The sequence below is a fragment of the Rosa chinensis genome, chromosome 3, assembly GCF_002994745.2.
Source record: "Rosa chinensis cultivar Old Blush chromosome 3, RchiOBHm-V2, whole genome shotgun sequence".
In the NCBI taxonomy this organism is placed as follows: domain Eukaryota; kingdom Viridiplantae; phylum Streptophyta; class Magnoliopsida; order Rosales; family Rosaceae; genus Rosa; species Rosa chinensis.
This window is the reverse complement of record NC_037090.1, coordinates 12,887,944-12,902,290: the sequence shown is the minus strand read 5'-3', so window position 1 is coordinate 12,902,290 and position 14,347 is coordinate 12,887,944. Positions and strand designations below refer to the sequence as shown.

The window sequence follows — 14,347 nt, the reverse complement described above, 5'->3', positions numbered from 1 at the left end:
GTGATTTGCAACTTTGTATTTTGAATTTTGCACTACATTATGTTTGTCATAATCGAAATTAATTACGAAATATCAAAACACAAGGATCAAAATGCAAGGAGTACAAAAAGATATCAAAGCAGGTGAGGGAAAAATACCTATCAGGCAGGCTGCATAATAGGACCGAGAAGCTAAGAATCCCAAAAAGTTATAAGTAAATATATCGAGTAAATCGTCTAGACAAATATATTGAGACTGTCATTCTTTATCATAGTGTATTATTATTATTTTTACTTCAAAAAGCACATCATAAATCGGTATGTAGATTCGTTTAATTTTTAGACATATTATTAAACAAAAATAACAAAATAGTTCACAATGCGAGATGCAATATTATAGATTTATAGCTATCATAAAACTGTTCAATAAACAACTTGAGGTAAAGTAAAAAAGATAGGATTAGTCAGGTTAGAACTTAGAAGCTGTTGCTATACCACATCTGTTATCTCCAATAGCTTGTCAAGAACTGAAGGGTAGCCGAAAATTCACAAAAATTCATCTCTTAATGGTGAATGCGGTTACTTCATATTTTAGAGCAGAGATAGTAAACGGCCCTCTACTAGACAGCTAATTTAATTTGAGTATCTTAGCCCAGAGTGAGCCAACGTGGTTTGATTAATAAATCACGCAATTGAGACAGAACGCTCTGTATAACCTTGGTCTCTGCTGCATGGGTGACCTCATTGCTGGAATATTGGCTCGACGGCTGAGACAAAACTCTCTGTAAATCGGCAGCCTGGATAGCAAAGATTTCGACATTTTTATGGGCCTTGACAGTACTGCCTGAGTTAGGCAAGTCGGAAAACGAGGTTGTTGCAGTTGCTGCCCAGCTTAGGATAAGCTCTTCACCGTAGCAGTCTCCTTTCTCAAGACGCGAAGTGGTTATTGAGCGGTCAGTGGTGTACTCGAGTGCAATGCCCTGGGTGATGAAGAACATCATATCAAGAGGCTCCCCCTCGTGGATAATATAGCTTCCCTTAGGATAGATCACTGGATCAAGGTGCTTACATATCTCCTTCAACACCATATCGTTCATGCAAGTACCTGGGCGATGGAGCTAGGGTGAAGTGTACAAGCACGTACGAAACAGAATTATTAATTAAGAGGGCAAGATAATTTTCTTTTAAAGGATTTGTGAGTGCTGTTTGTAAAAACACGAGTGTGGATTTCACTCTCGCTCCTTAGGTATAGTCCAAAATCAGAGGAACTTACTACTCTCTTTAACTTCTCCAAGAAGAGACTATGTCTGATGGAAGTTAATTCAGCTAGTAAAGTCTGGTCATCTACTTCACGCTTGAAGGTAAAAATTGAAGACATATTCTCCAGAAGAAGATCTGGGTCTTCTAAATCTTTCTTTTTTACTACATAGTCTATGCTTTTTTTCACTTTAGCAGGGAGGTCATATTCAGATAACATGGATTCTATTTTTGGTTCCAAAATCTTTTTCCACTTTTGACGGGACCTTTCTGATTTGCCAGCAACCTGCATAAATGTCTGTTCCACATGAAGGTTTAATTCGTTAATTAAATCTTGAAATAACATAGAATTATGGAATATAGTAATTATCAGACAGTAAAGTCACAAATATATTCAAACCGACAATGAATAAGTATGTTCAATTGACCTAATCTAATTCCCAATCTCATCCCACACCACTTGGTCTAACCTAAGAGCTATATGTTCTTTGTTCATTTCCTAGAGGTCTCCCGCCCATTTTATATATCATGACCAAAATTTGAAAATTTGATGTTTTTTAAAGCAGGTGAAATTAACACTGCTCCGTTTTTGTGTTTTTTTTTTTTTTTTTAATAAACTACACCCCCTCTTTCTTTTCTCATGCACATGTGCATTGTAAAAACACATGAAAAATAAGGGAGACGTAGTTTTCCAAAAAAAAAAAAGTGCCAATTTTTACTTCCCGTGTTTAATTACTGAGTAAATACTAAACACATGTAACTCATCACATTTCCCACATAAAATCGAGTGATTGACTGATTGCCACAATCTTGTTGGAATTTTGATCGCTCACCTATATTCTCTCACATTCAGTATACAAATAGGTAATGAAAATATGAGTTTTAGGAATCCCCCTAAAATAGAAGAGGTCTATTGAAACCAAAATTTGAAAAAATAAAATCATTTTCATTTGATAAATATGTTTAAAGAATCTCTTAGAGATGCTCTTACAACTCCAACATATCTCCTAACACAAAAAAATATAAAGGATTTTTCTCAAGGAAGTGATATCCACACAACCTTTTCTGTTGGAAATTACTAACACAGCCTTTTGTGTGTTAAACTGTTAATTAGAACATGAAGAGGGTGTATAATAGTTTTTTTTTTTTTTTAAGTTTGTGTGAATATCATCTCCCTTTCTCAATATCAACAATTCAATGGTTCCCTATCTCATTCCCTATTTTAGGCTAGGGAACCCCTAAATTTTATGTTTTCAGCACCTATACTGAAAAGAGAGAATATAGGAAATGGCAATAACCAACAAAATTGTAACACGTACATAATCAATTATTTGTTTAAGGATATTTCTATTTGTGTTTAATCGAAACTCTAGATTACTTGACCTAGTGGTAATAGGGTTCAATTAGAAGAATCTAGAGATTCTTTTTCCCTGTATGATTCTAAATCTATGCATTGTAATCCTCTATATAAAGAGGCCCCTATTATCAATGAGAATACACAGCAAATTTCTCTCAATTCCTGATTCCCTAAAACACGTTATCAGCACGAAGCCCTAACCCTGAAATCCTAAATTCGTAGCCTTCAAATCCCAGAAACCACCGCCGCCCACCTTGAAGATCTCAACTCCAGGAGTCCAGAACCGGCCTGAAAACCATCGAACCGCCCACTGGAAGTAGCAAAAGTCCCTTTGCCCGGTTCAAAGCCTTCCTCACCACCTCCTGCGGCCATATTCCACCACCTGCAGCGTCTCCACCCCAAAAACCCGGAACCGGAAATTTCACCACCGGAACAGGCCAAAAAGTCTTTGAACCGCTCACCAGAAGTCCGCCTGCCCTGAACCGCCGCCTCACCCTCAGCTCGCAGACTCTCTCTTTGCCCTATCCCTGTAAGCCCAGCTCAGAAGCAGCGAGGCCCAGACGCAGCGAAGCCCAGAGGAACAGCTCAGGCCCAGAAGCCTAAACCCAGAAAGTAGCCCACTGACGTCACCCACCTCAGGCGCCACATCAGCGCCTGCGTCAGCATCCAGTCAGCATCGAAACTGTCACGTCAGCTCTGATCTGCCACGTCAGCACCTCGGTCAACGGTCAGTCAACGCCGGTCAACACTTTTTCGGTGACTTTTTCGGCCACTTTCCGGCGACATTTTTTCGGCCAACTTTTTAGTCAAGTTTTTCCGCCTACTTTTTAAGGTAATTTTTTCTAAAAGTTCTCGTTTTTGAAGTTTTTTTAATTTCTTCTTCTTTTCTCGGGGACTTCCAACATCCCTTCTTCTACCCCCCTTTCTTCTTTATAGGGGAGACCAAAAAAACCGAACTGTGGGGGGTTCATGCTCACTCCAAGATTGGAGCTTGTAGAGTCCTCCAAACTTAGAGTTTGTTGAGAAGAAAACGATCGACCACATACATCATTGTTTCGATCTAAATCCAAAACCCCTATTGGAATCGGACTTTCTTGGAAGCGACTATGCTCAGAAAAATCTCTAATTTCTTGGAAGCGACTATGCTCATAAATTTAATAGTTTTTCGTGGTAGCCTTTTTGCTCCGAAACTAACCATAATCTTGTGTTGTTTTTCAGGATGAGTTACCTGAACAAGCTGAACTTTGTTCCACTAGAGACAACTGGAGCAGGATACCATAGATGGGTTCGAGATGTGTGCCAACATCTTAAGGCTGATGGACTTCTGGAAGCCATCCAAGAGCCTAGTCAGAACGTGCTCTCCATTGAGCAAGCTACTGTTTTTGAAGCAAATCAAGCTAAAGCCATCATTCTCATGACAAGTCACATGAATGGCGCGCTCCAAACTGAATACCTCAATGAGAAAGACCCAAGAAAGCTATGGGTTGAACTTGAGCAGTGATTTGGCAACGTTCGTGACTCCCTGCTTCCTGATTTAGAAGTGCGATGGCATAGCCTCCGCTTCTGTGATTTCAAGTCTGTGCTTGATTATAACTCGGAAGCTCTTCGTATCAAGTCCCTGATGGAGTTTTATGGTCAAACCATAACTGATATGATGTTGATTGAGAAGACTCTCTCTACCTTCCCCGTCTCTGCCCTAATGATTTCAAAGAATTATCGGATTAATGTGAAAGCAGGACGTATCACGAGGTTTCATGAGCTTATTGGCGCCATGAACGTAGCTGAAAAGCATGACAACATACTCGTGAAGAACTATAATGCTAGACCCGTGGGAACTAAGTCTATTCCGGAGTCTAACTACAGTCGCGCCCCCAAGGGAGGACTCAAGGAGAGAAACCCTAAGAGTAGGGACAATTTTGGACGCTCTGGTCCATATTCTCACCCTAAAGAGGAAGGAAATCTCCAAGAGAGGCGTGCACAGAACCATGGAGGTCAACGTGTGAAGAGAGAGAGAGGCGGAGCCTCCGGCTATGGTGGTGACGCCACCAAGAATAATAGTCATCCAACACATGCACCAAAAGCATCTCGATCAAGGGAGCCTGACCATAAAGATGTTTGTCTTCGATGTGGATCAAGTGGACATTGGGCAAGGAAGTGTACTGCATCCCAGAACGTTGCCAAAGCATACAAGACGTATCGTGAAGCAAGGGAAGCAAATTACATGGAACAAGACGATCAAGATGGAGATCTCGATCTAAGGGTGGAAGACTACAAGGATCAAGACCCAGAAACTGGCGATTTTGATTAAGTCTTTTTATTTTCCAAGAGATGTAGGCAATTGCCATATTACTTTTGTAGTAGATGCCAATGATATTAGTCTTTCTTCAAAGTAGGCGTACTCAATGTAAAAGTGATGTCTAGAAAGGTTTTGAGATAAGTGGTACTTAAGCGAGCTTTGCTCCACCGACATCTCTCTACTTACCTGGTCACATTTACATTAGAATTACCGAAAGAAGTTAGACGACTACCATTGTTTTGTATTAACTAGTTTATTGGATTAGATTTTCTTTGGTTAAAAGAAACGATGATGTAATTCCCTTTGGCCTATTAATAAAAGTTGAGTTCTTTTCTTTATGACTCCTTTTTAATTACGAGCTTTTTCTTTTAGGAATGGATGAACTTCAATATCTTGCGGATAGTGCGACTACGCACACCATTCTACGACATAGGCAATTATTCTTAGAGATGTTGCCTACATATTCATCTGTGACTACGATGGCTGGGCCATCAAGTTTAGTTCAAGGACATGGAATGACCCAATTCCTTTTGCCCAATGGCACCTTGATTAAAGTCACTGAAGCTCTCTACGCTCCTAAGGCAAATCCAACCTTATTAAGCTTTAAAGATCTTAGAGCCAACGGATTCCATGCGGAAACGCATAATGAGAACGGAATAGAATTCCTTTGCATTACCTCTAATGATTGCGGACAGAAGCGCATCTTAGAGAAGCTTATGTGTCAATCTAGTGGACTTTATGCCACTACAATTCGACCAATTGAATCCAATAATGTCATAAGAGCAGATCTCTTGGATTCAGACACATATTGGCTTTGGTATGACCGACTAGGACATCCTGGTCGTGATATGATGCTCCGTATACTTAAGACTTCACACGGGCATAACTTTTTCAGAGTAAGAAGAAGCAAGAATCAAAAATTGATTCCAGGAATTAGCAAGACCGCGAAAATTGCAGCTTCTGGCGCTGCTTTCGGCTGCCCCTGTTCCTAGTGATGACTCCATAAATGGCGCCAACCATGAGCATGACGCCATGGTTGCTCCTCCTGGTGGCCATGACGCCACACAAACCAATTTCCATGGCTCTAACGCCATAATGGGAGATGTAGTCACACACTTTACTTCTAATAGCGCTACAGATGCTCAGACCCAACGAAAATCCTCATTGGTTACTTCTAAGGCCACTCGCTCATTTTGCAAAGCCTGTTCCTTAGGGAAATTAGGACCGAGACCGTCCTACGCAAAGGATCCAAAAATACTCATTCCGTTCTTACAGAGAATCCAAGGGGATATCTGTGGACCAATTCAACCATCATGCGAACCTTTTAAATACTTTATGATATTGGTTGATGCGTCGACACGCTGGTCACATGTCGCGCTTTTGTCCACTCGAAATGCTGCTTATGCTAAAATCCTCGCCCAGATTATCCGCCTATGGGCTCACTACCCTGACCATCCTATTCAGTCGATTCAACTTGATAATGTTGGGGAGTTTACATCGAAAACGTTCGATGACTATTGCATGTCACTGGCGATTGATGTAGAACATCCAGGTCCCCATGTTCATACCCAAAATGGTCTCGCAGAAGCCGCTATCAAACGACTACAAATGATAGCGCGAACATTGGTTATGCGCACCAATCTCCCTATTTCTGCTTAGGGATATGCAATATTGCATGCAGCGACACTCATTCGTCTACGACCCACTGCAACCCAATCTTACTCTGCGTTACAGCTAGTGACTGGATATGAGCTTGATATCTCGCATTTAGGCATTTTTGGGTGTACCTTCTATGTGCCTATTACACCGCCACAACGTACTAAGATGGGTCCACAAAGACGAATGGGCATCTATGTTGGCTTTGAATCTCCAACTATTGTCCGCTATCTTGAACCCTTGATAGGCGATCTCTTTACTGCTAGATTTGCGGATTGTCACTTTGATGAGACAGTCTTCCCATAGTTAGGGGGAGATAAGAACACAGATGTTCAATAGGAACGACAAGAATTGTCGTGGTCTGTCCCCACTATGTCTCATCTCGATCCCCGTACCGCACAGTCCGAACTAGAAGTACGAAGAATAATCGAGCTCTAGAACGTAGCAGACACTCTGCCTAATGCGTTTTCTGATGTTGCCAAAGTGACGAGATCACACATACCTGCCGTAAACGTGCCTGCAAGGATCGATGTCCCAAATACTGGCCATCACACCACTCTTATGACATCAGGGGATGGCGCCATTGCCCAACATGGCAATGATGTGGCATCTATGGCCGCAGGTCCCGCAAGGAAGCGATGTAGACCAATTGGTTCGAAGGATAGTCGCCCTAGAAAGAAAGCGAATGAGGCACAGATAAATCCTTTGATCATCGATACTCAAAATCTGTCCCATGAGAATGTTCCAGATTACAGTTATGTCCAAGAGACATCATTGGGGGACGCCTCAATGTCAGAACCTGTCCATGAGAACGTAGAGATCTCTGTAAATTACACTAGTGTACATGGGACGTGGGAAAGAAACTCCATCATCATTGATGATGTATTCGCGTATTCAGTGGCGCGTGAGATTATTGAGACCGATGACATCGAACCACGCTCTGTTGATGAATGCCAACGTAGAGCTGATTGGCCAAAATGGAAAGATGCGATCCAGGCAGAACTTGATTCTCTAGCGAAAAGAAAAGTATTTGGCAAAATTGTACCAATACCGCCCAACACCAAACCAGTTGGTCACAAATGGGTATTCGTTAGAAAGCGTAATGAGAAAAACGAGATTGTAAGATATAAAGCTCGCCTTGTGGAGCAAAGCTTCTCACAAAGCCCTGGAATCGACTACGAGAGACCTACTCTCCCGTAATGGACGTCATTACGTTCCGCTACCTTGTCAGTTTGGTAGTTTCCGAAAAACTGAATATGCAGCTTATGGATATGGTTACTACGTATCTATATGAGGATCTAGATACGGAAATATATATGAGGATTCCAGATGGAATTCAGTTACCCAAATCAAGTGGCTCTAGACCACAGAGCGCATTTGTGATTATATTGAAACACTCACTATATGGATTGAAACAATCCGGACGGATATGGTATAACCGTCTAAGTGACTACTTGATTAGGAACGGATATGTCAACAATGAACTATGCCCATGTGTGTTTATAAAAAGGACAAGTTCCGGATTTGCAATAGTAGCGGTTTATGTTGATGACATGAACATAATTGGCATCCTTAAAGAGTTAAGGGAAACCGCTGAACACTTGAAATCCGAGTTTGAGACGAAAGATCTTGGGAAAACACGGTTTTGCCTCGGTTTAGAACTCGAGCACCGTAGAGACGGTATCCTGATTCATCAATCAGCTTATACCCAAAAGATGCTTAGGCGTTTCAACACTGATAAGATTAAGCCTTCAAGCACCCCAATGGTCGTCCGTAGTCTTGATCCATTCTGTCCAAAAGATGACGACGAAGAAGTGCTAGAGGCAGAAGTGTCATATCTAAGTGCAATAGGCGCATTGTTGTACTTAGCACAATGCACAAGACCATATATCTCATTCGCAGTGAACTTGTTAGCTAGATATAGCTCTGCGCCAAGACGACGCCATTGGACTGGTGTTAAAGATATTTTTCGATACTTAAGTGGTACGATTGATATGGGCTTGTTCTATCCCTATAGAGAGATGATGGATTCGGACCCATCAAGTGCCAGGGACGCTACACATGGTGGACTGCGTTCCCTCTCCCCAACCCAAAATGATATAAGTGTTTTGGAAGGTTTTGCTGATGCTGGATATCTCTCTGACCCACACAAAGGTCGCTCCCAAACTGGTTATGTTTTCACCATGGGAAAGACCGCGATATCTTGGAGGTATACAAAACAGACCTTAGTCGCTACCTCTTCGAATCATGCAGAGATTATTGCTTTTCACGAAGCAGTTCATGAATGTATATGGCTTCGATCCATAGTTACGCATGTTAGAAGCAATTGTGGTTTGAAGTCTACCACAGATGAGCCAACATGCATTTATGAGGATAATGCTGCTTGCATTGAACAAATGAAGCAAGGCTACATCAAAGGCGACAACACCAAGCATATATCGCCCAAATTCTTCTACAATCAGCAACAACGGAAGTACCTCAAGATCAAAGTAAACCAGGTTAGATATGAGGACAATGCGACAGACTTGTTTACTAAGTCATTGCCTAAATCCACGTTCGAGAAACATGTGGCAAGAATTGGCTTGTGGAAATTATCTGAACTCCTATGATCGTAGTCATCAGGGGGAGGCACAGACATCAGGGGGAAATGTCTACATGTTCGTCACATGTTCGTCTCGAATCGTGAAGGGTGTGTTGTGCTCTTTTTCCCCTTCGACCGAGGTTATTTTTGTCCCACTGAGTTTTTGTTACTCGGCAAGGTTTTTAACGAGGCAATGAGAGAAGCACCGCGTTTGGACAACACAAGGGGGAGTGTTTAAGGATATCTCTATTTGTGTTTAATCCAAACTCTAGGTTACTTGACCTAGTGGTAATAAGGTTCAATTAGAAGAATCTAGATATTCTCATTCTTTGTATGATTCTAACTCTATGCATCGTAATCCTCTATATAAAGAGGCCCCTATTATCAATGAGAATACACAGCAAATTTCTCTCAATTCCTGATTTCCTAAAACATTATTATTATTTTTGTTACAAATGCATTAATGCCTTTTTGCTTAACCAATTAAAAATAAAGAATTATTCAAATATAACTAAATTTTAAGTATTTTTGGAGCAAATTTTCAAAAACTATTAGCTAACTTTGAGGTATATTTTTGAAGAAAATAAGAGAATTTTAGATCATGTTTTTGGAGATGCTCTAACAGCATTAGTTTTAAGCCTACAAATGGTACAAAGATTGATGACGAACCTGCACATGTCCAAGGAAATATATAAATAGTACCAAGCCACTTATAGAAATAGCAACCACAAATAAGGTTTCCCATCCATAGGTACTGGTATTGAGGTTGGAAGCAAAAGAACTGCAAAAATAAAATGGAGTAATTAATAATTGAAATACAATAATTAAAAATGTATGGGAGCACAAGGGCTTGTAGCATTCTTGAATTAATTAGGACCACTAGCATAAGATGTGTGTCACAAAATTTTACAGTTTCACCTTTCTAAAAGCAAGAACAAATTAGAAGGGTTATATAAGAGAAGTGCAAAGTGCAAACCTCAAATTTCGTAGGCCCCACGAGAAACATAACAATAACTTTTGTGGTACGTTTGTTGACTCTTGCACACCGGACTGAAGAGCATAAAGAAATATACCGAAATCAAATGTTGCCGCATTCGGTGGATTTATAGGGCAAGCAAGTTTTAGCAATGTAACATTTCTGAATGTATTGGCATCACAATGAGTGCTAAACTCGCATCCTTTTTCACTTTGGCAAGCATATTCCCAACAGTCTATCTCTCGTTGGATAGAGAAAAAATACCAAAACGTCCCTAGTACCTAATAAATGAAGAAACATGTAAAATTCATAAACAGTACCTAAATTTTAAGTCAATTGATACTATTTGAACCTCAAATTTCAACCGCGGCTTCATATTCTTTCGTTCATTTTGTTATATATTACTTTTTGAAGACAATAATAATTTACTGCTCCCTAACATTTTGAGCATGCTCGTAAAAACAATAATAATAGTAATTTAAGGCTCCCTAAAAGTAAGCCGGGCTTTGGAACAATTACCGGCGATTTTAAGTTGGTACCGATAGTAAACCAATTAATGTCAGTTTTCAAAATCTGAAATTGTTGCTGACCGGGTTAGAGTTAGTAAATACACGACAATAGAAAATTGTGGCATGATGGTTAAGGTTAAAGATAAAATTGGTATGGATAGGAGAGGGGTTCAAATCTCATTTTCTACAAAATTAGAGGGATTCTATTAAATTCTAAATATCGATTGATTTTGGTTTAGAACCAGCATCGTCACCGAATTAAACATGCTTCATCTATTCAGTTTAGTTAGTTTTCAGTAAGATATGGTTCATTTAGGTTTTAACAATTCCTTTTCTCTTCTTTTTTTGTTGACAAATTTAACAAAATAAAGACAATGTCTCTCTTCATCGATGAATTTTTACATATCATTATTAATTTTTAAGGATTCACATGTATCAATCTTGGATGTGAACTACTTACCTACTATTATTCATTATGATGATATAATCCATTAACAAATATATTACTCTTTGGTTGGGAAAAAAATATATTACTTAGGGAGTAAATATATTGAGGTGGGATATAACTAAAAAATATTATATATATATATATATATATATATTTTGAGGTAGGAAGCAAACTTACATAACTGGCAAGGATGTAAATGAGAATATTGAATAAACTTGGTATCCAAGCCCGTGTAGGAGCACTCGACAAATGTATCTTCTTGTTAAGATTCTTGCAGTATCTATAGATAGGATAAACTCGTTGTAGATATTGGAATAGAATAAGCGAGTTGAGAAACTTCATTATACTCAAAGATCCAGAGCTCCTCATTCTCGGAAGGAAAACTAAGACGACAACCTGCAGATATTACAGAACATTTATCAGATATGGATTAAGAAACAATTTAGCTACGCCAGAAAGTGTTATTGATCTTACTTGTGGAATAGGAAGAATAGCGACAACGTCAGTTGCGATGCTCCCAGCTATTTCCTTAGGAGATCCCCGCCACTTTTTAATCTTAGAGCCTATTTTCATTACATAGCGAAGATCTGTGACGATTCGCAGAATAAGAGCTGCTATCATCAACTTCTTGTCCAACATGAGGCACTTAGTCTCCTCTTTGATGAGAGGAATGTACAGAAACAAAGGATCCAGTAACATAGAGATGAAACTAGAGAATATGAAAAATTGAGACTCATCCGGTGATATTATTGCTACGAGTAACACCGCTGGGATAAGAAACACTGTATGTATAATCTTCTTAAATATGTACAAAATAGGCATGTCGATATTTGACATATCCTCCGAATCCTGCTCTTTAATAATGGCCAACTTCCGCTCTTCAATCTTTGAAATCGAATTTCCTGGCATGCTACTCAACAAACAGAAACTGAATTAGACTACTGATAGAAGCTCATACTGCGTGCATGCAGAATGCCAAAATCGATCACATACTATCTTTTTTTATCGGTTGAACTTTTGATGCACAAAAAAAGGAAAAATTGAAGAGCAGGTCTGATTTATTTGTTTAAAATTTAGCCAAGAGAAATGGTCTCAGACTGGAATAAACTTACCTTGCATGGTCAATAGACACTTCACCCATCTCCACTTGTACCGAATCATTAAGCTGAAGCGGGCAATTATTTTGGAACTTTGCAGATGAAGCCATGAAGAATTGAAGATGCAGCAAATCTGATCAAATGTTCAAAGACAGAAGTCGATATATATAACTAATTAAGATTTAATTTATTAAGACAATTTAGTGTTGGAGTTGAAGCCCAGGGCGAGCCATTTTCTAATGGGTCTTCTCGTTTGGGTACCAAAAGTCATTTTTTAATACTGTATTCTTCTGCTGATCGCTGGCTTACCAATTTATTATTCCCACCAGCAAAAACAGGACAGACATATAATGATAAAGGGCGAGACGCGAGACCGCGAGACGATGACCGCCATATACTAGGAGTTCATCACGTGTTGTAATTTTCGCTCTAGACTTGTAGTGCACTTATTTGTTGAATCATACGAGAAAGTTGACTGGCCACTATTATATATTGATCAAAGATGGTTGTTAAAGAAATATGACAAGGAAAAAAAAATGAGAAGGGATCTATGCGTGTATGGATTCAAATTTGCTCACCATTTTTATTTTGTAGTGATATCATTATCTAATTAAAACTTGTCACATCATATATAATTAATTTAATACTTAAAATTTATTTGTTTAATAAAACATCATAATTAACTATAATTATGTTTTATAACACATGACAGTTTTATATTGAATGGTGGTAGTGGTGAGCAAATTTGAATCCTATGCGTAGTTGCAAAAGTTGACATGAAGGAGATGAAAGTTAATGTAGTTTTGACTTTGTAGAAAAAGCGTAAGATAGGACAATACTAGAGTTGTTGCACAAAAATCACTCTTTACCAAGAGCAGTAGGGCACTCATTTCTAAAGAATGGGAGAGTTCTGTGCTGAGAAAAAAATATGGAAAGTTGATTTTTATTATTGTTCTGTGTGGGGGTAGTCAACAACTTTGACTCACCACCATCATGATTAAACTTCGCTACAAATATGCCAGTAACAGCGATCATGAATACGATGATAACTACCATTGTTAATACTGCAATGAAGGAGGCTATTAAACACTACATGATAACGATTATAATAACGCGGCATGATGGCGATCATAATAACGCGACATGATGACGATCATAAATAACGCGGCATGATGACGATCATAAATCAGGTAATTAACGCGGCATGATGACGATAATAAGTACAAGTAATAGGCGATATTAAAAGCGACTTGTGGTGCAACACTCTCTCACCTATAAATAGGGGGCACGATGACCAAGATATCTGATTATGACTCTTTCTATTACACACGACTCAAATAGTTTCTAACTTGAGCGTTGGATGGTTTTCTGCAGCCTGCAGGTACCCCTCCTTTCCTTCGAGTCGACAGTCAACTCCAAGTCAACGACGAGGGAAGCTTCTGGATTATTCCTGATCAGCTCCTGCTCCAGTCCGCATTCATTGGTGAGTCAAAATCCTCCACGGAATTTTTCGTCACCAACAAGTGGCATCGTCTATGGGAAACACTTTTCCCTAAAGTGATGGCAGGAGCTGCCCCTGACGGGATCCCATTTTTGTCACTAAAGATTGGAAGTGATGAAATTTTCCCCTACCAGCCCCTGAATGGATCCATCCCAAACCCAATCGGTGACCTGAACTTGCCTCCGGTTGATGAGAAGCAAAGGCTGAGACAAGGACTCGAGCAACTCCGGAAAGAAAAACAGGACCGCGAAGCCCGCCGACTGCAAAAACTCAAAAAAATTCTACAACTTGATAGCGACTCGTCAGACGATGACGTTGGCGATGACCGTCCCCAAACCAACAACATAATACCAAATGCTGGGGCCAGCAGCGTTGGCGTTACCAGGGGAGTCTCCAGAGAGCCCTTTGTTAAGGGGATGAGAGGCACATCGAATGGGGGGCAAAACGATTGAGCCAGACTAGGCCAATCCAAGAGAACACGCAACGAATCGTGGCACGAAAAGATGGAGAAAATGATTGGTGCATGCAAGCATGCCGACCCTCTAGAACTCGCGGCCGAAATCGCAAGGGACGTCGGAGAGTCTCCATTCAATGACGACATCCTCAATGCGGTGAAACCTCGCAGGTTCACCACCCTCATTTTCCAAAAGTATGACAGGACTACCGACCCGGTAGACTACATCAAGGGGTA

The 14,347-nt window shown here is 39.9% G+C and overlaps 1 protein-coding gene across 3 annotated transcripts; it reads right to left on the bottom strand.

The window, feature by feature from the left end:
* Positions 1 to 408: 408 nt before the first annotated feature.
* Positions 409 to 12,370, bottom strand: LOC112194966 (cyclic nucleotide-gated ion channel 1). Of its 3 annotated transcripts, none has more exons than XM_024335237.2 (7): positions 12,171 to 12,369; positions 11,533 to 11,968; positions 11,236 to 11,454; positions 10,102 to 10,382; positions 9,795 to 9,906; positions 1,252 to 1,533; positions 409 to 1,096 (listed from the first exon to the last, which is right to left on the bottom strand). In XM_024335237.2, the coding sequence occupies exons 1-7, from the start codon at positions 12,263 to 12,265 to the stop codon at positions 626 to 628; spliced, it is 1,896 nt and encodes a 631-aa protein (XP_024191005.1). In that variant the 5' UTR covers positions 12,266 to 12,369; the 3' UTR covers positions 409 to 625. The 3 variants fall into 3 exon arrangements, with proteins under 3 accessions (XP_024191005.1, XP_024191004.1, XP_040373146.1); XM_024335236.2 differs by having other exon boundaries at positions 1,249 to 1,533; positions 12,171 to 12,368; XM_040517212.1 differs by having other exon boundaries at positions 924 to 1,083; positions 12,171 to 12,370.
* Positions 12,371 to 14,347: the final 1,977 nt, after the last annotated feature.

Bases quoted from the DNA above. Each gene is read 5' to 3' on its own strand.
- LOC112194966 (XM_024335236.2), bottom strand. From the start codon at position 12,265: ATGGCTTCATCTGCAAAGTTCCAAAATAATTGCCCGCTTCAGCTTAAT. The intron at 10,383-11,235 runs GTAAGTTTGCTT...TTCATTTATTAG, and splicing joins TTTACATCCTTGCCAGTTAT to GTACTAGGGACGTTTTGGTA. The intron at 1,097-1,248 runs AGTTCCTCTGAT...ACTTCACCCTAG, and splicing joins AGAAGTTAAAGAGAGTAGTA to CTCCATCGCCCAGGTACTTG.